The sequence below is a fragment of the Triplophysa rosa genome, linkage group LG16 (genome assembly GCF_024868665.1).
Source record: "Triplophysa rosa linkage group LG16, Trosa_1v2, whole genome shotgun sequence".
Lineage (NCBI taxonomy): Eukaryota > Metazoa > Chordata > Actinopteri > Cypriniformes > Nemacheilidae > Triplophysa > Triplophysa rosa.
The window spans coordinates 5,833,592-5,859,733 of record NC_079905.1 but is presented as its reverse complement, the minus strand read 5'-3'; the positions used below and the strand labels follow the sequence as shown (position 1 = coordinate 5,859,733).

General features: G+C 39.1%; 1 protein-coding gene and 1 long non-coding RNA gene across 18 annotated transcripts in view; one reads left to right on the top strand and one right to left on the bottom strand.

Annotated features, from left to right (window-relative positions):
* pleca (plectin a) overlaps positions 1-26,142 on the bottom strand; it is an 83,954-nt gene that overhangs the window by 37,798 nt on the left and 20,014 nt on the right. For 2 of the 17 annotated variants that reach the window (XM_057354499.1, XM_057354501.1), the window contains exon 1: positions 20,714-20,883. The exons of 8 other annotated variants lie outside the window; for them this stretch is intronic. In XM_057354499.1, the coding sequence (XP_057210482.1) occupies positions 20,714-20,759 (46 nt within the window). In that variant the 5' untranslated portion in view covers positions 20,760-20,883. Of the gene's footprint in view, positions 1-2,182; positions 2,442-6,130; positions 6,786-8,860; positions 8,991-20,713; positions 20,884-26,142 lie in introns of those variants that run through there. 7 more of the 17 variants (XM_057354498.1, XM_057354500.1, XM_057354489.1 and 4 more) reach the window with 4 other exon arrangements.
* Positions 6,194-7,392, top strand: LOC130566767 (uncharacterized). Its single transcript, XR_008964519.1, has 2 exons — positions 6,194-6,299; positions 7,016-7,392. It is a non-coding gene; the product is annotated as an uncharacterized LOC130566767 (long non-coding RNA).

Below are 26,142 nucleotides of genomic sequence, written 5' to 3'. Positions count from 1 at the left end.
TGTAGTTGTAAGAGCATGCAGAAATGTGATATGACTGATGGGGCACAGTAAATTCTGGAATTGTTGCAGCTCCAAACTGAAATCTTACATTGCAGGCCTCCACAAACCTATTATGAACACTCAAGGCAGCAACTCATCCTGTTCAGATTAATGGGACATTTTCACGACTCCCTGACTCAAAAATGAAAGTTCTGTCTTCCCCTATATTATTTGAACCTGTATGAACTTCTTGACTTTATACAATGAAAGTAAATGGTGACTGAGGCTGTCAGTCACTCACGTTTGGCCTAACACATTTTGCTTTCCACAGAGGAAAGAAAGTCAAAGAGCAACATTTTAATATTTTGGGTGAACTGTCCCTTTAAGGCCCTGCATACCAAATGGGCAGTAAAACTTTCAACCAATGACCCCTCCTCCAGCATTCAGACAGACTAGTAAGAACATGTGCTAGTAAATTCATAAACAAGGCTCAAACGACAGGAAACTTCTGTTCTGCACTTTCTCATGCAGACACACACAGAAAAGGCACGGATTTATGATGCACAAACACTATGAGTTTGGAAAGCATACCCAACTGTGTTTACAAGCTGGGTACATATTACCTTTTGCAATTATATTAAATAATTACCTTGCGACTACTCATTCCCAGATAACAAAGCCAAATTATTTTCTTATACAAACTTTTAAGTGTAAGAAAATAAAATGGAGATGTCTCCCCCTAGTGGACATTATTCCACTATGAAGTGATTAATTGCATGGGCCATAATTTAGACATAACTGTTATCAAAGCACACTGATGTTCTCACAGCTGGATCAGATCATAGCGCGTATGTCCAAACTCAGCTTTTTTTTTAAGCCTGTGGAAACAGACAGATGACTGGTTACTGGGGCAACAAAACCAAATATACAGAAGCTGTGAGTTAGGAACAGCCCGCCAGTATTTTTAGAGGCACTGCGGTTTTGGTCCAGCGCGCTTTTCCAAAAGGAGGAAATGCCAGGATGTGCTTTTTCTGAGTTAAATTGTTTCTCTAACAATACACATGTGTATAATTACTGGAGCAAGTTATATGACTAGATATTTACATATTATACTGAATGTAACATTAAATAGTTCTTACAGCACATCCTGCTGAACCCATTGAAACTGGTGCTGCTACCTCAAAGACTCTTTCAAGCCCCTGATACAATTAAAAGCATATTTATAACTAGTCATAAAGTCTTCTGTCAAAGCACCAACGTGTCTCCGAGCACAAAAGCAAGAGAAACAAAATTATGACCTTCAAAAACAGTCTTCGCTACAGGCTAAATCACACAGTTCTGTCGTATGAGAAAAAAACTGACACTCCAAGATTAAAACCTGCTCCTCACTCCATGTAAACTCCTCTCTCTCTCTCTCTCTCTCTCTCTCTCTCTCTCTCTCTCTCTCTCTCTCTCTCTCTCTCTCTCTCTCTCTCTCTCTCTCTCTCTCTCTCTCTCTCTCTCTCTCTCTCTCTCTCTCTCTCTCTCTCTCTCTCTCTCTCTCTCTCTCTCTCTCTCTCTCTCTCTCTCTCGATCGATACCTGACTAACCAGTGCCTAAAGCCGAATCACGGTCATACTGACTGCGTGATAGTGCTTTATATATGCACACAGTATATCTATAAACCATTTTCACTTAAAACTTTTTGATGTTCAAAATGTGATTCAATTGATGAATACACCCTATAATTGTGTAGCTACAATTTAGCAGTTCACGTAAACTATTACAAAGGTCCTGCAACATGAACAAAATTGTTCATTATTATTCATTCACTGTTTAAAATAATTTCTTAAATAAATTATTACACAATATTGTTTTAAATTGCATTAGAAGTTTTCTATGGACACACAGCATCAAACAGAAAACTGCAGTCCTTGCTTGAAACGTCATGTCATCCACCCATAATGACATTTTTGTGTACATAGTGACACAATGAGTATGCCTGCTAACAGCACAATGCCATCAAACATGTAACATAAGTAACGTTATCCATGGCACTGGCATAAAACGGTTAAGATCACAACACCCTCTCCCTCCCCATTTACCCCCCTCCCCCCACACGCGCTCCCGCGCACGCATACGCAGTTATCACCCCCCTCAACTGAACTCCTCCTATTCGCCTGTACCATTACAGTAAAAATCAATGCGCTCATCCAGTACGTACCTGCGCAACACATGCGGCTATATAAATGCGGTCCCACTTCACCGCATCTCATCTCGTGGATGTAGTTCCCACGGCCGTAAATCACATCCAGACTGAATATAGCGAGACACGGCGCAGCTGCCGCGGACGCGTCCCCCGCTCCGGCCATGATCGCAAAAAAAAAACTGTTGCGCTCCCTTCTGTGGGTTAGTTCAGTTCCTCAAACTCTCTATCATCCGCACACGTGTGGATTCATTTGTTTCGGGACTGCACGACATTACAGAGAAAATGAAGGGGCGTCTCAAAGGAAAGCAGTGAAAAGCTTTACCTCAATACTAGCCCAACCCATCGCGATTTGTTTGAAGCCGCGCTCCCTCTCACTGCTCGAGCTCCGGGACAAACTCAACTCCCGGACCGCCACTGAAATGTGATGCCGAACGAAAAACGGGTCTGTTGTCGTTTAAGCTTGAATATGCGATGTATTGAAGCAACAGTTTCAATTCATGCGATTTATTTACAGTCGTTGCACACCGCATTGTAAAAGGAGAGAAATTCAACTATGGCTGATTAGAAGCGCATGTTAAAGCGCAGCCATTTGATCAATAATCAGACGTCGAATTATACTAAAACGAATGTATTCTTTAACTATTTATACTTTTATAACCGAGCTTTCCAAAGACAAGTCTTTTTCCTGAAGACAAAGCACGTGATAGTGTGCGTACTTATAGGCGTATAGTTAACCTTATTGCTGAGAGGCAACAGGTGCCGTGTCATAAATCTACAGAAGAAACGTACAGATCTGTAGCAGACAGTTGCCGCAACATTTTAAAATGACAATAAAATAAGTTACGTAATTAGAAAACTAAGGTAATAGTGATTTTTGCTCAGTTACGCATTGTGAAAAACTATACATCACAGCCAGATGCAACAAAACGTTCAATATGTGGCTTAGTTTTATTTTTATATACAGATCGTAACTGATCACCGATGTTTATATGTGACTTTCATGTTCAAAGGCTCTTTGCAGAGCAGGTAACTTAATATCTGAATGGTGATTCAAACAAAGATGTACACGTGAGACATGGTGACCTGGTAAAAAAGTTGTGAGCTTATAAAGTAGATGCAAAATTTAATATGAAACCCACAAGTTGTGAACATTACAAGTGCATGCTTACAACTACACCCTCACAGCATTCACAATGCGCCTGCATTTGATCTCATTTCAGATCTTTTATGACATTTCATGCCATTGGCACGCTCACTCAGACAAGGTACTAAGGCTCTATTTTCTGTAAAGCTGGTCTGAAAGAATATCTATTGTGAACGGAACTTGACTCAACTTGACAAGGAAATGGAGCTGGAATGATTGATATGAAACCGCGCATTTCATGAATACATATCATCTTTTGAAACGACAAACATTTCATGCTCATGTTTTGAATTTTAAAAATTATTCTTTTGCTCCTAAATAGGAGCAAATGTTAGTTCGGTTGGGTAACAAAAGTGACTTAGTCAATCCAAAAGCTTTCATAATTCTAGGGGGAGGTCAGTTTTATGTGGCATCTGTGAGTCACCCAACATAAGAATTTAATTTGAGGAAATTTTTCTCGGTCTACGCATTCAGGAAATCTGACTCACTCGCTCTGATGTATGCCTGCATCTGGACCACAGGGTTTGATTTGGAGATTCTGTGGTGTATGAAACAAGCAAGCTTCACTTTTACAGCAGAACAGGAAAGATTTGTTTTTTGTTTCTGCATCTAAAACAACTTTTACTGCAGTAAAGTAAAACTTTTCTTTGCATTCCAAAAACTAAATTAACAATTGTCTAATTGCGTAAATACGATCTAAAGTCTAGAAAGCTACATGGTAATTTGACTATAAACAAAACATGACGTTTAAATGAAGAGGAGCTGTAATATTTTTATCAGTGCAGAGGTCATGGGAACTCTCTAAAAAAGTATCTAATGGACATCCATATCAAACTCATCTCTAATCACTAACCCTAAAAGTCATTTAAATATGACTTATAATAATTTAATTGAAATGTTTCATAAAAAGTGTTATGTACAACCTAAACCAAAGGTTAACCTACCATTAAAACATTACGCTGGAGATATATTTACTCAGTGATCATATGAGCACACATGAAATGGCTGACATGCTTCAAAGCACCCGGAGTCAAGACCTCAGAGTGTAACTCAGCGTGTGTTTTGTTGGTATCCAGGATACACACATCACTCATAGCGTTAGGTAAACCATCGTGGCTTCGTGTGCTCTGCAGAGGAAGAGTGTTCTTAATTTAACCTAGATATGGTGCATTCCCAACACAACGCCGCTGTTCACCAGCCAAGACTAGGTGACATCAAATGCAATCTTACGCAATGCCCTTTGCCAGAGCCCGTGCCCTCCGAAAGCTGCAAATGAACGACCTTCGAGATCAAACAGACTTCTGTTGACCTCGTTTCAACTGGCGTGCCAACGGAGTCTCTTAAAGCTGACACTACCTTTCGGGTATCAGCTGCAAACGCTTGCGCGGTCACCTGAATTCTGTACTCAGAAGAGCAAACTTAAAGTTTGCATGAATATTTGAGGTGCATTGTACATAAAATAACTAATCAGACATCACAAGTAGAATAAATTCCCTTCGGATTGTGAATGGAAACAGCAAACTGGAGTTTCAGGCTTGGCTTATCGTGAATGATTCCACATGCAAAGATGGTGAAAGCTGCCCAGGTATCTCAGAGCAACAAAACCTGTCCTCCAGCCTAACAGCCATCATTTACCAGTCAAACAAGCACTGAATACACATTCAGCATTCATGTGCCCCGCCGAAACTCTGACAGGCAGATTAACATTAGCAGCAGAATGAATGAAGAAAAAATTATAATGAAAATATGTCATGCAAACTCCAAAAATGTGTAAGCCATGTATAATTCTATAAGCATTAGTCCTGTTTGACCTGTTGCCCAGTTTTCTCCACATCCGAGCTTAGAAATATTTATTATCTGGTGTATTTTTGTATTGTTGAACTTTTTATAAAATTATACCGAATGAATGAATGGATTCAACTTCCATGGATGAACAAAACAGGAGCCAACTAATACATTAAAAAACGAATAAATGGGAAGTTCCCTCAAGCAAAACGGACGTCATTTAATGTAAAAGTTTTCGTTATAATGCAAATAAGGCGGCACGCAATTAAAACAACAGCAACAAAACACCTGCTATGTAAAGCGAGGCTTCATGTATTATGTCGAGGACAGACATTCAAAAAAAGGAAAAGGATGTTTGTTTGAGGTGACAATAACCAAAGGCACACCTCTGGACCCTGGTCACCTTTCCACACCTTTGTATTTAAACTGACTCATAGATAGCCAATGTTTGAAGGTTGAGTTTAGGGTGTGGTCTTGCCTTCATACCAACAGAAAAATGTCGCTGTAGCCTTCACGGGTTGACAAGAAGATAACATATTTCTGACAAGTTTTATACCCGAGGCTAACTTTGTAGAACAACTGAAACCAGGTGGCTCCTCGAGACAATAAGAATAAGCATTTTCATTCTCAACATTCCAGTCCTGAAGCTAGAAACAGAACTGTCTATCAGTTAAATCATTTATACAAATGACAAATGCATTTTACCAGATTAAACAAAAGAGAAAATACAACCACTTCAGGTATCACAACGTAACACAAAATGAATGAATGAACTATTAACCACAGACAGCTGCACGCATCTGCACCAAACAGCGTCATTCTATGACGTCGAGAAGCTAAAGGGTTAACCCCGCAGTTTCAACACACCAGTAAAAAAAAGAGAGAGAGAGGTGGAGATGGAAATCGAGGGTGTGCGACACATGTGTACAGTGAGAGCAAGAGCACACCGGAGAAACACTGTCCGATACCATCAGAAGGACACTAACGCTACAACAATATTTTCGAACTTATATTTATGCATTTTTTTATCTTACCTTCACTGACTTTCCTCTTTTTCTGCATCCATCTCCAAACAGCTATCAAGGTGACCACATGCCCCACAACCACCAGGGTTGGGAACACAGTTCCAGGAGGGTTTGCCGGCATCAGGATCGAGTTTGTCAGCGCGAGCTCCGCGCACCCGAGCAAAGCTTGAGGTGAAAGGTGAGGGCGCTAGAGAGGAGGGGGGAGGGAACTGGGGGGGTAGAGTGGGGTCGTCTCCGGGCTTTAAATGTACCCGTCAACCAAGTTTCTCCTAGCTGCGTGAGTTCTGTGCGAAAGAGCCGCCCCCCCTCCTTGTCCTTTTTTGTTTTTTTCCTCTCTCTCTCTCTCTCTCTCTCGGTTCGTGACTCAGTGTGCTGGTAAAAGCCACCGAGCTTCCTCCACCTCCCGCCCTTCTTTCTTAACTACTATCGCTTTAACCAATAGTTCTCATTGTTTACATCCTCCCTTCAAGCACGTTCGCTTTCTTCTTTTCTGTCACTGCAGTTTTATGATGCAGGAGAGATCATGTTTCTGCAGTCTTCCTTCTAAAATCCATTGCAGGAGGTTTTTTTCTGTAGCGGACTGTAGCCGCTCAAGACTGTCTGGCTTAAGTTAATAATACATGAGTAAGGTTTGTTTGGGGAGTGTACACACACACACACACACACGCGCGCGCGCGCGTACTCGCCCTCAGCGCTTGATAAGGGTCTGGATCTACCATACTACAGTATTACATAACTTCTTGTCCCAAGGTTTTTTAGTTTGCAATAAAAAGGCAAACATTTATACTGACTGTATTTTGTCTAGTTTACTAGAATTGTATAAAGCTAATGGCAGTGTTTGTGTTTTTTCACAGCGTTCTCATTTGTTATGTAACTGCAGTTTACTTTCAACAGATAATTCCTTCCATGTTCTCAACTTCAACCGCATGCCGTAACTTTCCAAAAGCTCGACACCCCTTGCATGGGCTTTCACTTCTACACAGCGGGAACAACAAGACAGAAAAACGTCAACGCAACAGTTAATCCTCTGCGGGGTAGAGCTATTTCACTTGAGGAGCATAAATTCTATTAAGAAAGATTGTACACTGTTAATAATCCTGATAATTGTGAAACTGCGGGACAATTATGTGTTATTATCTTATTTCTGTACTAAAAGTGCTGTGCTGAAGCAAAATTAATTTATTACAGAACGTTATGTTTGTTAACAAAAAAACAGCTCATGGCACACCCCAAAATGATATAAAAGTGAACATAAACACACACCCACACCACGCTACCCTATCCATCATCAAATAAAAGCACATGCAAGACAACGGTTTAAAGGTATAGTCAACCAAAAAAAATGATTCACCCTCGTGTCATTCCGGACATGTAGGATATTTTTTTCTTCTGCAGAACACAAAAGATGATATTTTAAAGAATGTTGGCAACCAAAAAACTTTGCTGCTTTTGCTCTTTGACTTGCGTTGTTTGGAAAAAAAATGGTCACAAAACCACTGATACATTTCTCAAAATATCTTATTTTTTGTTCTACACAAGAAAGAGTCATATACAGATTTTAAACCACATGAGGGTGAATAAATGATAACACAATTTATATTTTTGGTCAAACTACACTCATAATAATAAAGGTGCTTGACTGTGCTATAGAAGAACCTTATTTGGCAAAATGGTTCCATGAAGAACCTTTAACATCCGAAAAACCTTTCTGTTTCACAAAAGGTTCTTGTGGCGAAAAAAGGTTCTTCAGATTATAAAAAGGAAATAAAGAGATGGTTCTTCACTCGATGGTTCTTTGTGGAACCAAAAATGGTTCTTCTCCGGCATCCCTGTGAAGAACCTTTTAAGCACCTTTATTTTTAAGAGCGTATCCCTTTAAGAGCACTGTTAAACATCACCTTTAAAACAATGTCAATGACAACCACAGTTCAATTTAGTCCCTACAGCAGACCTTGACATATAAAGAACACACACTCTGTCGGTTCCTGCCAGGCAAATGAAAGAAATCTAACACCACATCAGCCATGTGACCCAGGGAGGGGTGGTGGCACAAGAGTCGTGCACTGCCCAATGAAGAACCCGCAAATAGACCAGGCGACATATTAAAACGGTACTCATACTATGCATAGACGGGACGACGGAAGAGTTTAAAAGTAGAAGAGAATCCAGAACGGGCATGTGGGTATTCGGTTACACTGACACTAACACGCACTGCTGGTGGTAGTAAAACGTATAACACAACCTTCCAGAAATAAACTTAGAGGTTACTAGGAAGAAATGCGTGTCAGGTGATAGTAAATAATTAATGTGGCTTGCAAAGCTCTATACAGTGTGATGCGTGAACCTGCCACACCCATGTGCTAGCTTGCCGAATCTATGCTGGTTTAAAGGGCTGATCTGGAAACTGAGGACTGAAAGAACCAAAATGGCGTCCTCTATCGGCCACTCTGACCTCACTTCCTCTGAGCGTGGTACAGATTCACCTGCCATCCATGTCTGTGGCAGGAGATGGACGACAGGTGACATTGAGAAGTTTACATGCAGGATTTATTACGTTCATTAAACAGAATACACTTGAAAAATCTGCAGCTAAAATAAATCACTATGAACAAAGCAAAACCGTGTTATAAATAGCAAACAGAACGGTCATATATGAAACATGAAAGACTTCCTCAGTTTCCAGTACAGCCCCCTTAACAAGCTTTTTAATATAGCCCACAAAAAATGATTTCCACTTACCATAAACGTTGGGTTGAGGAGGTTGTTTGCGACAACAACAGCAACACAGGTCCATAGTGAATAAAATTGGCCTTTCTCAGGCAATACGCTGACACCAACTGCCAATGTAGAACATCTGACCTCAAGACATTGTGTGCTGATTACATCCAGAGGGGCGTACAAAATTCAACCGCGTGAAAAAAATGTGGAAGGAAATAGGGAGGGAGAACGAGAAAAAAACACTCCGGTTTTTATTCATTCCAAATGTTTTCCGTTGTAAAAACTGCGTCCCTGGAGTGATGGTGAACTTAATTACACTTAACTATATAAACATAATGAAGTTTTTTAAGATATGGAAGGACTACAGCACAAAACATCCTACATAAAGATCTCATTGTGTAGAGCCACTGAAGACATAAAGCAGTGGGCAGTCCCTGAAATAGCTAGAACTAGAAGTGAAAAGGACCTCAAGTACTGGGTTTGCAAATCTGGACTGCCAGAAAGTTTCAGATCAAGTCTGCTGAGGTTTGTGACGTTCTTTTAGATTTGGCAATAAAACCTCTGCCCGATGAAGGGACCAGTAAAGTTAACCAAAAATATTCAAGTCTTGCAATAAAGACAGACAGATGCTGTTGCTGGTAAGATCACTAACAACTTAAAAATGGATGGCATTATACTTTACTAGATGACTGACGTCAGGTAACAACCAATCAGAAAGCTCAACCACACCCTTCAGGACAAGATTTAATCACCTGATATAAAAAAATAAGTCTGATTTTGTGCCAAATCAGACTATAATAAATCAAGTCACACATGTTTAGCTTAAAGGGTAAATAGTCATTATTAAATGTACTAGTTCTATGTTGCGACAAAAATTAAAAGCCATAAATCAGACAGATTTTCTGTTATGTTTAATGGTGCCTACCTTGGCCCTGCTGAATCAAATCCTCCATAAAGCATCTACCATCATCAAAGTCCATGTCTTGTTTAAAGCAATTAGTCTGATTCACCAAACTTTAACGTTTCCTTTAGTCCGACTGGCCTGGCTTGTCTTTATTTTAATCTGCATGCTGCGCAAAAGCTGGAAATACAGTTTTGGGTAGGAATGAGTTGGCAACATCTTACAGTGATCGTCAAGACTACAGAAGCGAGCACATTTCTGACCATTTCAAAAAAAGCAGAGAGGAAAAAATGAACGGATGCTAATTGGTCTCAGATCTACCGCTTCTGCTGTGTCATTTACCAGCCTGGGAACGGAAACTTGGGGAGCGGAGAATGAACGTTTTGTTTAAAAATAGTCGGCTTTCACCACCCGTGACTGGCAAAGCACCTGGAAAAGGTTTGTCCCGTTTTTCAAACCAAAAGTTTGTGTAGATACAAAACAACAGTAGGTGGCAGCATAGAGCCAAGCAGCTGTTTATGTGCTGTTAGATAGGGTGCAGACTGCATCCTGCACCACGACCTATGACCTCCATGTATTAACTAAGCTGCCGAGACATTTTAGCCTTTATTAGACTTCATAAGATGGTTGTAAAGCACAAAAGCAAGTAAAAAAGTAATGAAAAAACCTTCTTCAAGAACAGCACTGATAGACCACAACAGGCCGAATCTAACACACATGTATAAAAGAACAAAGCTTTCCAAAATAGTTTCTGACCTTTTCCAGTGTACTATTCCAAAAACGCAGCATAATTCACAGTGGCAAACAGGGTGTGAGACTCTTGGTATTTACACCCTACATAACTATGTGCTTATGATTCTGTGTAGGAATCATCAGAATGAGTTGGAATAAGTGAACAAGCCTGCAGAAGATGTTAAAGGGCACAGAGGGAGACACACTATAACACAGTGGTCTTTGCTCTTAAAAGCTCAGAGGGTGGGGCTCTGGAATACAAGACACCCAGCACCCTTCCTGCTGTGACACCATCACCTAAACCATACTGAACATCATCAGCATTCCAGAAAATAGGCTCAAAGTAGGTTTATTTAAATATATTTTATCACCTATAAGTAGGTGTATTTAACATTAACGTTACTTTTTTTAAAGTACATTATTCAGTTATCATATCATCTTTACATGGGTTTATCTTTTATAAAAAATATAATTATGCATTTTAATTATTATTCAGGATAACCATCATCACAATGTTTATATGTTCTCCTCCTTGTAAGTCGCTTTGGATAAAAGCGTCTGCCAAATGAATAAAAGCAAATGTAAGTGTAAATCACACAAGGTACCAAGACATTTCCATAGTGCTACATTAATGGAGCCTGTTTAGCCAACTGAACATGACAACTGTAACACCGTGTCTAAACAGGATGGCGACAAAAGACAATAAAACGCATTAGAACCCATTATAATTAAAAATTTTGTCCACACTGCATGCGGCCCCGGCTGGTGTAGACTCGGTGTAAGCTCTTGTGTCCTGCATACAAATAAATAACACCATAAAGTGATAACGTGACCCAAAAATAAAAATAGTTCCATCGTTCCCACAAATAGGTCACTTTCACTTTCATTTACTCACCCTCTTGTCATTATAAACCTGTATGACTTTATTTTTTTATGAAGAACACAAAAGAAGATATTTTGAAGAATGTTGTTAACTGGCCCCCATTCCCTTGCATTGGTTTTGTGTCCATACAGTATTAATAAATGGGGGCCAGTGCTGTTCGGTTACCAACTTTCTTCAAAATATCTTCTTTTGTGTTCTGCGGAAAAAAGAAAGCCATGCAAGTTTGAAATGACAAGAGGAGTCAATGATGACAGAATTTTCATTTTTGGGTGAACTATCACTTTAAGATAGATTTGTATTACACAAATATAGCCTCACTTTTAACTACCTCTTGACATTATATACAGACACTATTATTTCTGCAACCGGACCGCATATAAACACAGGAGTTCATTTTAAATATTGTGTAACTTCCAACAGGGTTTTTCCACAGTGGTGACAGGACCAAACAATTATCTCTACTGGACAGCCTGATCAGGCCCACGGGGAACCACAGTCTCATCGTCGATTATGAAAAAGACAAGAGGGGTTAGTGTGTACAGTCAAGCACAGAGATGGGTACGAGCACAAATCCGCATAAGGTTGTAAGAAGGTGTTTTGAAAGAAGAATGTCCCAAAACAGACTAAAACAGTCTCTTGTTTACAATAGAAACTTTAAGTGTGTGTACTAACCACATAAAATTACCTATAGCAATGATATTGTACTGCGATGCTTTGTTTCATCCGTTTCAGAGTCGCCCAGTCAGTTTCCAGAAAGGAAAATGTATTTATGAGACAAATGGAAGCTCTACAACAATCAATCTCTTATCATATTACCTGAAGAAAAGAAGCTTATTATATTAACAGCTTAACACCAGTATTGATTTATAATGCAGTGTTTAAAAAATAAATCAACATAAAAAAACAAGAATTTAAATGTTAATTACAAATCCTTATTTTGGATTATTGAACCTGAAAGATAAATGATGCATGGAGACCGCCTTTCTCATTTCATTACCCTTTAGCAGTCGCTATGAAACTGTACACACCATTCACGCTGATGCCCGCTGATGGCAAATTCAGTTGCTGGTTTCTCTCTCTAAGGGCGAGACAGACAATCATGTCTATGTTTGTAGTGTCTAGCAATATACGGTATTATATAAGTCCTGACTCCAAATGAGTGGAAAGGAAAATGGTTTGCAAATTGCACACACAAATACAAGTCTTATACAAACAACGTCATGCCATAACTTTCATATTTACCGTTTAAATCTGCACCTCAATGGTAGCGGAATATTGTATATCAGAAACTGCCAGACATTGGCTATGTTTATAGAGTAAGGCCGGAAATTCACATTTCGTGCGCAAATAGGGGGCACCGCATCAAGATGGAAATAGTTCCACGTTTCAGAGTGCTGTGCACGCACCGCGGGGTCATTTGAAGAGAGAAAGCGGCGCGGTTCACGTTTAAGGAGAAGTGATTGTAAAACACACACTGCCATCTGAAGCTCACTGCTGAAAATAGTATCAATGATTTAAATCACTTATGAAATAATGAAATAAACATAGACGCCCAGATCATCCATCGCACAAGTACGGCAATAAATTCAAGAGACTTGTGATTTCAAATACAATCTGAAAGCTGTTAGGGACACATTGTTGGCTCAATCTGGATTGCATAATCTCCATACCTAACATTTTAGTTTGAGGTGACATTGGGTTCTTGCAATCTTACATTCATTTTTAGCAGGTTTGTTAAGCTTTTTAATGGCTTTGGCATGAACTACAAGGCTGGACGCTCCTTCAAGACAAAACATTTGGACTATGGCTTAGAAAATGTATTTTTCTTCCTATTTCATCTCTCAGAGGCAAAATTTCAAATTGGTTATTTTGAAATTCAGCGAAACTACTTGATTGAGACAAAGTTATCTCCTTTTGGAACCAAACTCTTCAAATGTATATAAATCAACTAAAACAGACAAAGTTCTTCTCAGAAGCCAAGCCACAAGTAGTGCGCAGCCCATCTGTAAGTCATTGCCTGACGCTGAAACTGATTTGGTGAGCCTGGGTAAACAAAAGCCTTGTGTAGTCTGAACCCCCAAAGCACAGGAGCTTAAATCACTCAACCAGATTCATCTCATCCATCCAAACCAGTAAAAAATGATTAAACGCAGACGTTCACACAAATAAAAACCAAACGTTAATGCTAACGGGTGACAAAATACTACTATTTACCAACTTCAAAGCAGAGTTACGTAAATTATGTGAGAGAATTCACACAAAACGTGCATTTGTGCATCTCTTGGACGACGTCGTCACCATGGCGATAATGTCAGATAGAGCAGGGCAGTTCATAAAGCAAACTGCATGAAAGGAGCTCATTCAAAGGCCTGGCAGATAAAGTGTTCCTAAAACTGCGCTTTTCCACCACGCCGGCTCTTCTCACGCATTCCTACACTTGGTTTATGGGGTGGAATTTATTGCACATGCTTGGTCTCCAAGCCGCTCAACACATCCCCCTGCACTTTGACATTATGGGCAGTGGGGAAGAACACGTGTATTGTCTCAGTCTCCCACACACACAACATAAGCATGGTGTTATCAATGCAAAAGGTTGCACGCATCGGTTTTCAGTCACAGTCTCTTTAAAATGAAGAATTCTACGGGTAAATCATTACACAAGATATGAAACATATTGAGTAGAGCAGAAAACAAACTGTGGTTTGTTTTGGGGTCTAACAGATGTGATCTATTTACTCCATCTTTCACTCTCACGTACGCAAAACCTGAAGAATTTCATAAATTGAAAGTATGCTACTTTATACACCCTACAGCAATTATCTAATGATAATGCATCAGAACTTGACATGTTACTGACACAACAGATAATTCCAGTCCTGGGTGCAGATTAGTCAATACAGCCATAGTCAAAATACATCATTTAGAAAAAACCATGACAGAAAGCACTATTTTTCCATCACTAAACAGCGACCATAGTGAATTGTTATTATGTCAGACACTATATTAATATCTTCTAATGCACTTTCTTTGCAATATAGAATCTGTCACATATACGCCACATTATACGCCCTTAACCATGACTATATTTATAATATATTACATCCACTACTTATTTAAAATAGCGCAACATATCAGTCTGAATGGTTCAGCCCCACAGCAAATCAGCAGCCCATCAGCTCAGAATTAGCCGAGGCGAGTGTTATACCGGTGATAGAAACATAATAGAATACAAGGAGGGCCAGGAAGAGAGCCATGGCAACAGGAGAGGATCCAGGAAAGAACAATGAATGAGTAATTAGCCGAATGGCCTCATGAGACGATCACACTTTATGGACATGAGCGAGCGAGTGAGTCAGCAGTCTGATCGCCTGCTGGGTGTGGTCGACAATGATCTAGTGTTACCACAGCAACCTGAAAAGTGGTGTCCATAAAAGTGGTCCAAGCTAAACATGGCATGGTCATTAGAAACAAATAAAAACAAAATCAGTCAAAAATACAAACAGATCAAGTTAGATTTATTCCTGGAAAAACACTTTGTTTCGCTTCATGCATTTTCAGAATGTTTCTCTACATAGAAAACAGAATAGAAAGCGCTAAATAAAACACGCTGGATCGAAATGATTCCATATGAGCCAATATTCAGTCGGCTTGCTATGAAGAATGGTTTTCTAAAAGCAGTTTATACATTAGTTAGAGGCTGAATGATGGATTTTGCACATAATGTTACTGTAACTATGGTGGGAAAACTATCCATTTTTCAACAAATTATGTAATAATATAAATCAATACAGTTCTGAAATGTATTCTTTTTTCTTACAAAAAGTAATAATATAGGTAATGATATAATACAAAATATGAATATGAATATATCAATAATATTCATACAATATAAAATTGTTATAAATAACCCAAAAAGGAGGAAAAACATATTGTGAATTTCTAAGCCCCCAACAGCAGAAAACAGAGAGTAATTCAAATAAATGTTAACTACTCATAACTGTGTTAGATGTGAATAAAGACGTGGTTGTGAAGCAGTTTTATCAATAAAGCACCTAAAAACACTTTTGAAGGATTACAAGTGCCACGCCCAAATTCAAAATGGGAATAACTGTATTACATTACAGCATTACTCGCGCTGCGCTAGAGCGTTGAGATCTCTTCAAGAAAACTCAATACCACTGAGATGACTTTGTAACGTGACTCTAATCATTAATAAGCCATATAGGCTATTTGGGTATATGTATGTCACAGGATGTATTTTTCTCGCACCCTGCCACCAAAACCTCCTGGCACCAGAAAACCTAGCAGCACACTACCAGATCTCTCAGAGGCATGCAAAACCACGCATCCAACATGTAAAAATAAAATGTAATGTGTAAATGCTCAAAATACACGCATCTGTATTTTCCAAAAAGGGTTAACGCTGAACAGACTAAACGAAAACAGTGTGCAAATGAATAAAAAGGGCACCACTGTAATAGTTAAAATAATGCGTTTTGGTTCTCATGGAATATCCTGAGTGAGTCAGATCCTGAACTACACCAATGTGGCAAAATCCTCAGCCGCCCAGCCTCATGGGGATTTCTCTGAACTATTATGTTGTACCACACCACTGGACCTTCCAGACCGGACTTGGCACTGCCACATAGCCCAGCGCTTTGTAATTTAACTGCTTGAATGTCAGTTATATAATACAATGATGGAGAATTAAAAGCAAATGTCTGAGAGAGGGCCGACATTTCCAGACGCAGTGTGCAAAGTTAAAGAGATGTTAATTTACTTGTTTTGAAAAGCAGATTTGAACATAAGCCTATTTTTAGACTACAGTGTTTGGTTGTTTTGCAAATGTGATTGTGACTTTTAAGATGGAATGTGACTTTTAAGACGGTACTTTTAGTTGGTAATAAATCTGCGTTGCAAACTATGAGACTTAAAGTTGCTGAACTAATGTCACATCAGAGGAGCAAACCCTAAAGCTGTTTGTTGTTTGATGTCAGATGTCTTGTGCCTTGTTGACGTGGCTCATGTGAGGCATTCCCTACCAGATGTTCATAATCCTCCCACACCCACAACCCGAAGATAAACAGCATATTACCTAAAAAAAACAAGAGAAATGAAAAAACATTATCACCATTTATGGTTCACAAAAGTAAAGCCCCAGAGCCTAAATTCTCCCCACCCTTAAAATGTATCTTAGGTATCAGCGTAAGTGCTGCTGACGCACAAACTGACGCCTGTTTTGATGGGAAAGTTTGTTAAAGACATCAGACAGGACCTGACTTCTCCAATAAACTCGCTATTAAAAACAGGCAGGAACAGCCGAAACAAAAGAAAATAAACTTCAGGAAGTAGCAGGCACGGCATGAAGATATCGCTCGCAGAAGTTCACTTTACAACATTAACCCTCATTAGACACAGTTAACCCCCTACTGAGCCACGCTTGGACCTTCTGGAGGAGTTTACATGAGAGGACAATCATAATATTACTTTTGTGACAGCACCACCTACTGGAAACTTAAGGTATAGAATCAGACACTGCATTATCCTTTTATCAAGACTCTCTACAGTGAGCATTACAATGTTATCATAATATTATATCTGATGTAGCTAAAGGTTGCACATCGCTGTGCAGCTGCCTTCATTCAATTATATCAAGCTGTCGTAGGACTATAGGGGCCGATCAGCTGAATCATGATTTACAGCCCACATTTACACATCACCAAGACTCCGTAAGATACAGATCTATCATCATGCTGCATCTCTAAACACTCATTTCCTTCTGTTCCTTCAATTCCTAAACTCATCATACTGCAATTTCAGATGACCAGAATGAGTAGACGAAGATCTGGATTATAAACAATGAGTTTGGAATGAGTGCACAGCAGTTAAACAACCGATTGACATCCGCTACTGATTCTGGGCTGGTTACACTTATCTGATGTTATCTCATTAGGTCCCAAACATCAGATGTTTTGACTTCTACAATGCCTGGAATATGCTACGGGCAGGTCTGGGTGGTATAGAGAACATGAATCGCTGGATTGGTTGACCTCTGATGCCAACATGCCAACAGAACATGAAGTCTTCCGTCAGCATCCACAAAAATCCTATATTTGGCATGTCTGAAGCAGAATAGACTTGGACCAGAAATCACCTGATCAAAAATCAGATCTCTCTGCAAGAAATATAATGGGATCAGGATCAACAGCATTTAGCGTCCCATCACAATGTTTGATATGATGACAGACGGTGCTGAGAGAAAGCTGATTAGATAACGTCAATTGCAACATAAGTTTATATTACAAAATAACACGCAGCATTAAGTAAGTTTGCTGCACACATCTAAAATAAGAAAATACTTTTCCATTTTTATTTCATTCTTATAGCTCGATTGGAAGAGCGTTGCATTCAAAGGATGTCCTCGGTTTGATTCCCTGTGAACAAATGTAAAATACACCTTCAATGCACTGTAAGTCGCTTCGGATAAAATCTCTATAAAATGCGTAAATGTAGTCTTGTAAAATAAATTGTGTTGTTAAATATTAGCCTACAGAATTCCTGATCTGATCGTCCTGCTACAATCTTCATGCGTAAACACACACAACATTTTAAAACTATTACCCTCACACATGTCACTACAAAACACCCATACTTTTACCAAATAAATAACAAAAGAAAGCATATCTGACTTGGAAGATTGCAACATTAATGATCAGTATATCTGTGCCGAAACGTTTAGGACAGCAAACTACAATAAACCCCATCTTTGCATTCTTCCTCTAAAGGCCCTTATATAAAAACACATCATTTACCGTCCAAACCCTGAAGCACATCAATTCAATCTGTTAACTCTTTGTAAAAACCCCACAACACACCATTTGTGCTATGAGGTCCGTAAGATTCCTACACCAGGCATACCGTCTCTATGGTGCAGTAGAAAAAGAAAACCATTTAACAGACATAAAACTGTTTTGCGCAACAGAAGAGAATGTAGAAATCTCATTTAGAGGGGAACTGCTTCTGGATCTAGTGCAACATTAGGCTTTAAGTGGTCTTGATAGAAATTTGACAAAACTTGTTATTCATCTGGTTCAAACTCATTATCTCATCATGCTATATGATGACTAAAATGTTATGCTCAGCAAGAAATGACTAAATCAGATTTAGAGTCATGTTCAAGCCTAAAACAGGCTTGCATCAACGGTGTCCTGTGAAAACCTATGGGAAATATACATGCAAATTTCCCCAAAATACAAATCCTACTAAATGCGTGAGAGGGGTGTGGCGTATTGATTCAAATCAATATCAAACAACAACTGTGTTGGGATTGGCCGTGATGCACAGCAGTTTCGTGTTTAGTTTTGACAGACAAATGGGAAGTCACTAAGTTGCGCTTTTGTTTAACATGCTGATGCATGGAACCTAAATCAAGTGACAATCGCACAACAAACTCTACATGACTCTGTAGACTGCACGTTATTGACAAAATGTTGAATGCTCTCCCATTTGTATGTCGCTTTGGATAAAAGCGTCTGCAATATAAATAAATGTAATTGTGATTGGTAGATTATACATAAGCCTGTCTAATAGAATGTGCCTGGCAGAAAGTGACCCTCCAGAGCGGTGGGTATGTGCAGGGGTAGAAGCCTGTCAGGCATTTTAACTAAAGACTGTGGAGTGTCTGATGGGGTGAGAAGCTTTTGTCTGCTCTGACACAAAACATTCGCTGGGCTCACAACAGTCGAGAGTCTTTAGATACTTCGCGTCTTCATTGAAACTTCCTCGAGCAACAGCCAGTGATTCATCAGAAGAGACACGAATTACTTTGCTTTGGACTGAAGAATCTTTTCAAAAAAGAAAAGTGGAATAAAAGGAGAATGTGATCGACACAGATAAAGAACAGTGGTCACTGTTTTTGCAAATTAAAAGTAATTTCTATGCCTCTAGTGTCAACAAAGAGGACTGCAATTTGACCAATGGTTGATGGAGGGAGTGTCAAAAAATCATTTGGAAACTATATTTAGCAACTTTATTATATTATATTATAACCCACTTTAAATGCATATTTAGATAAAACCGCATTTTTTGATGTACTATGACAAGAAACTGCACAACTGCCCTTACAAAATGAATTCTGGTTTAGTTACCATAGTTTTATTGGTAGTAAATTAAGCAGGGTTTTACTACAGATCCCAAACAGATCACTATAATTAAACCTAAGGTGGAAAACTTCCTCCTCAATGAAATACAAACTACATATTGACACTAACATTACAGGAAAACTTGACTGATGTGACCGTGATATGATTTAAAATCAGCAATTTACGAATCTAAACATTTCAAATCCAGACAACTAACATTTAAAATAAACCACAGCAGACAAAACTATATTTAAGATCTCGGTTGAATTATGCCATTGAATTATGACTCAGCGCATTCACATTGAAAGTCAGTATCCGCTCTATAACCAAACAATCACCTGCACTTTTCCCGAGCGTGCGACAAATGCTAATGTTTCGATTCCAACAAAATCCAGACACAAAAACAAGTCTCATTCAGGCTTTAAAGCATTAATCCTCAGGCATTTACAGCCGGTCCACATTCATGCTCTGTTGGACAAACCCTTAAATATCTGCACTCAGCCTTTTTTCAGCCAGAGCCCAAACTATTGATGCTGTGGGATTCTTCAACACACACTTCTCGTCACAATACAAATCCCACCTTTTTGCTAACCCGGATGGCTGAGAAAATCAATATGAAGATAGTTGAAATAGTCCATTATGACATGATAAACGCCATTTCGACCTCATACAATTCAAATAGATACAAAGTCATGTGTACAGGGTCTGGGTACAGTATATTTATCTATATTTATGAATATGTCACCCTCTTTCTCTGTTACTTCATTTATATTGAACCACAAACATCTAACATGCTGAGCTGTCTGCCATGACATCAAACTCCCTGATCCGCTTGCTGTCACACATGTTGTGCACCAAAGACACAAAACAGAAACAGCGGGAGCCCACGCCACCGCGCTGGCTGTTACCGTGGTGATGCAGCAGTCAGCGCACCGACAGTGCCGCATGCCTGACGCAGGATCCTACTGCTTCCCATCGCAGTAAAAGGAAGCATGAAGGCCTGCAAACTGTGCGGCTGTAGCCAAGTTCAGCACCGGTTCCCAAACACAGCCGGAGTTCAAGCATGAGAGCCCCCGCACAATAGAAGCGGCCCTACCCCTCACAAAAAACACAGAACTTGACACAGAAAAACACAATGGAATCTAAAACTTTGCATAGGCATTCACGCCTTTAGTCCCGGTAAACGCCTCAGTACATGGTATGAAAGATCTCCATACCTTTGAGTGACGTGATCTCGTGTTGGATAGACCGGGCTGTATCCATGCTTCAGGCTTCTATCACTCTGTTTGTGAAGTGTGCACTGCGCAAGGTCAGTCCTCTTCAGTAAGATTTCACCAGCCTCGCTGCAAGATCTCAGGATTTAGTGCTCTCTCTCTCTCTCTCCTGTAAGGTCTGCAATGCTGCCTGCTGACTGTGTGGTTCTGTTTTGATCCTCTCTCTCTCACTCACTCATTCCCTCACACTTATTCCTTGTTCGCAGGGAAGCGATGTAAAAAGAAAAACCCTCCCTCACTGCTTCCCAATTTCACCCTCTTTCCTCCACCTCATCCCAACCCCCATGAGTCCCACGGGGCAGAGAGCCAATCAGAATGCTGGATGACAATGAATCAAGATCCACGGATGGGACGTTTCAAGACGGGAGACAGATACTATTTTAACAACTATTTTAGGAAAAAAAATAAAGCAGAGGAAGTTACATGGAGTGAAAGGAAGAGACGTACAATGAACAATGCGTAGAATGCACAAGAAAAGGAGAGAAAGGATGCGAGAAAGCAAAACAGAGATGTTGTACGCCATGCCCCGCTTTGCCGTTTCTTTCCCTGTAATTTATCTCACCACAGGATTTTATTTAGCTCAGAAGAAACGCGTTCCATAATAATATATAACCTGTCAGCGTTTAGCTAGATGCCGGCAACAGTTCTCATCTATGACTCATTTATTCTCCACAATTTCTCTCACACGCCCATACAGTAGTTTGTGGGAGCCACAAGAAAAGCTTTAATTTGTCACTTTATCTAGCCTACTGGTTTTCAAGCAATTAAAAGTAAAACTTGATTTTAAACGAGATTAATACACATGATTAAATCATTCATTGATCACTGTCTACTCTATTACCATCTCTATGATGTGTGAATGACCAACCAAAGCTATTCAAATCTAAAGAACGACAAGCTATTAAAGGTCCAATGTGTATTTTTTTGGAGGATCTATTGACAGAAATGCAATATAATATATGTCTTCAGATGTGTATAAAGACCTTACATGATGAAACGTTATGTTTTTATTACCTAAAGGCTTGTCCACACCGGGACGATAATCGCGCACGTTTATCGTCGACGTTTAACACCTCGTGACTAAACAAAGGGCTCTGATGCGAGTGTGCACACTGACGCGCAAAACGGCAGGTGTAAAAGTGTCATTTGAAAAAACGCCTTGGGCTCGTTTTTTTTTGGTTTGACGCGCCGCGTTAAAAACTGGCCTGAAAACCCCCCCAGATTTTTCTGTTTTTCATTAAGCGGCATATGTCAGGGAGTCACTCGGCTCATCACCAGTGAAAATCGCTTGGGTATGAACGTCGAAAATCGTCTGGAAAAACGCTGGCGATAAGCGTGTGCGATTATCGTCCCGGTGTGTACAAGTCTTTAGAATGAGCTATTTCTATATAATGTACATACACCATGGGTCTCCTTACATGGAATTCGCCATGTTGTTTCTACAGTAGCCCTAAACAAACAAACTGCTCTACAGAGCGCGTTTAGTAAATACGTTATCTCTCTGACGTGATGACATCTTAGTTCTGTGTCAGCCACCGTTGTTCTTCGAAAGGGAGGGGTGGAGTGAGCCGTTGGTTGCAATTCACAACCTCATCGCTAGATGCCGCTAAATTTCATACACGGGGCCTTCAATGTATAAACTGAAATGATTGTTTCAGCAGATTGACTCAAAATCTCAAAATTTATTTTCATGTATTGATTTGTCACAGTGTGTTGTTACACTCAGTGCTGTATTCATGTCATGCTGTATTCATACATGAATAATTCAGATATCGTTCTGCAAGTATGCAGTGACACAGCAAATAATTGTTCTCCTGCAAATAATACTTCTGCTAACAACAATCTATTATAAACTCCGAAACACAATGCTTACCACATACGTACATATCAACAATTTTGACAAACAAATCCATCATATAAGTAATCCTTAGTCTATAATTGATAACATAGAAAATCCTAGATAAAATACTACTAACATTATATACCAATACAAACAAATCAATCATATACTGTAAATAATTTACTTAAGTCTACACTTAATAACATAAAAAATAGGCTACTAGCCTATAAATAGCATACTAACAACATAGCTCTAAGTCAACGAATTAGTTTGAATAAACATATACATACGGTATTTACATTACATCATATTTAGTTTAATCATAATCATAATCAATAACTGATCTTGTAAATGGCTGCAGGAAACAGACCATCCTCCCACGTATAACACACACAAACAGAGAAAAGCCCCAGTCAGAAGAGATGACACAGCGTTTTGAGAGCAGCCAGGCTGGCCTACTGGTGGAGCTCCTGAGAGCATCAACTCTCCCTCTCTCTCCAACACACTCTGTTACTCTCTCTCTTGCTTTTCAAGTCTGTCAGAGGCATACTGTAAGGCTGAACAAATAACATGACAACACACAGCTAAACTGACACAAAAAGTAAAAACAATAACGATTACTTTTAAGAATATGAAGGCACTAAAAATACAATGAAATTTTTAAAATGTCATGTATTCACCTTTATGTCATTCTACACCCAAGCCTTTCTTCCATGTAATGCAAAGAAGATATTAAGCCGAACTTCAGTGCAGGTTCATTTGTGGGTTGACTTGTAAACACAGGTGGTCATATGGTATATAATCATTTCTGAATGACCCGTGTACTTCTCTAGTGTTTATAAGTGATCTGGATGGACTAGAGAGGGAAAGTTACTGTGAGTATGGCAGTGCATTGAACGCTTATTCCTAAGGACCTAAGCACTTGACTGTTAAATAAAGTCTTGTATCTCAAATAACTATTAATGCATTTAAGATGTGTACAATGGTTTATTATTATAATGGCTTATTACTGTATGTATTATACAAAAATTTACATTTACATTTTTATGCATTTGGCAGACGCTTTTATCCAAAGCGACTTACATTGCATTGTATTATACATTTGTTTCTGATGATGTGCAAACCCCTGGGATCAAACCCATGACCTTGGCATTGCTAGTGCCATGCTCTAACCACTGAGCCACAGGAAAACACGCTTTAAATCAGTTATGCCAGAAAATAACAGTTTTAACTAAGTTTTGTAAGTCAGTAGACAGAGCCCAGGCTGGCATCCCTGCGTTTGATCTGCTCCAATAGTTTGCTTCGATTGAAGAAACTGAAAGAATGTATATCTTACTGTGTTGTTGGGAGAGCGACCATTGCTTTAGTGAAACACTATCAGTAGACTAAATTTCACCAGTCCTATCAATATTGAATTGCAGCATTTGAATAATACTCAATGTGATGGGAAACGTTTAACTTCACATCAGAATGTGTCCTTTTACTGGACAGATATTAAGTTATTCAAATTCAATAAAAATAAATGGGAAAAAAATATAAAATTACACGTATAAATAGAAGAATGGATAGATTGATCAACCAAAGTTCTGGCTTTTTATTTCATTTTGTTATTAACAATTTCTATCATATCATATCATATGTTTACATTTTTATGTAGATCACTTATCCTGTCTCCACCTTCAGACATCAGCCCACCTCGAATAGCATAGCAATGTAAAACAGCATTCTGGGGTTTCAATAGAAACATTTCAGACAGCAAACTGTCGACAGACACTGTTTCTAGTACACTGGCCTCCTTCCCACATGAAGTATGGAGTGTACACATAACGGTATTATATATTTGGTCACTATAGGAAAGGGTTGAAGGTTAAAGTCTTTCCGTGCTTACACAAATTCTTGTTGACACAGAAATGTTTACTTACACAAAACAAATAAAGGGCTGTTGACACCAAATGATAATGGAAGTTCGAATTGAGACTTAAAGGGATTGTTCACCCAAAAATGAAAATTCTGTCATTATTTCCTCACCCTCAAGTTGTTCTAAACATGAATAAATTGCTTTGTTCTGTTGAACACAAAGATATCTGGGAAAATGTTAGCAACTGACACTTCTGGGACATCATTGACTACCATAGTAGGAAAAAATATTGTATTTTTTTGTTGTTCTTTTGAACACAAAAGAAAATATTTTGAGGAATTTAGGAAAGCAAAAAAGTTCTGGGGCACCTTTGACTACCATTTAAATTTTTTCTACTATGGTAGTCAATGATGCCCCAGAAATGTCAGTTGCTAACATTGTTCCAAATATCTTTTTTTATGTTCAACCAAACAATGAAATTTATAAAAGTTTGGAACAACAACAGAGTGAGTAATTCATGACAGAATTGTCATTTTTGGGTGAACTATTCATTTAATCTAAATCTATCCATCCATCCATGCATGCACCCATTTTGACAGCCATTGCAAAACCATAGTAAATCCCATGAAACACTCATGAAACACAGTGAATAGTTAAGCAAAAAAAAAAACAATAACATGCATGCCTGACCTCTTCTGACACTCAAAATCAAGCTCGACACTGTTTAGTGAACAAAACCTTGGCCAGTCTGATAAGCAGCAAGCTGATAGATTATTTGCTCAATGTCTCAGATGTTAATGCTCCTTTTCAATGAGATAGTATGTTAAACAGAAACTCACAAGATGTTGACCCTACAGCAATAATGTTTTCAACTGTTTATGTCTGAAAAAGGATTTTCTGAGCTAATTCGGAAACATTTATTTCCCAATAAGCGATTGAGCTATCAGTCAAGACGTAAATAAACACATAAGCCCAACATTCAATTAAACACCATTAGTCATCGTCGTCAAACGTTCATTAGTCAATTATTTGCTGACAGATGACAAGCACCAGCTCAGCACCTTCCAAGAATCCTGTCAAACCCCCGTTTAACCTTTCATGAAGCTCAAAGCAAGATTGTATCTAATTTGTGAGCGGATCAGATGTTGTCCAGACCCAACACTGTGAGTTCTTCTGTGATTGTGTGAATAATTCATGACTTTACTGTACGTCTGGAGATCCAAGACATGTCAAAAGACCCTAAGGACAAAACACCAGTCTTTGCATTGACATTCATGAAATATTGTGGCTAATTCTATCAATTTCCCCACAAAAGCAGCACAGAAAATGCAATAGAGCAACACGCTTGCGTGCAACCTCAAGAAAAACTCTTGAACAAAAGCCCTTCACTTTACAACCTGCCAACAGGCCCTATGAAAACGTATTCGATCTGCAGAAACTTGATACAGCACTCCTGGCAACCTTGCCCAAATGATCAAGGCTAAAACCGCTGTACCACTTGCTCACACTTTGCAATCCTGTAATCGGAGTAATGCTGTTTTTGGTCAAAGAGTCAGTAAACAGTGACTAAAGTCACACTGGAATCCCCCACATACACATTCTTTTAGTCATCTTCCTGGGATTATCTGAGCAAAATAAACAGGAATCTGATTTACTATATTCTGACAGTGACTA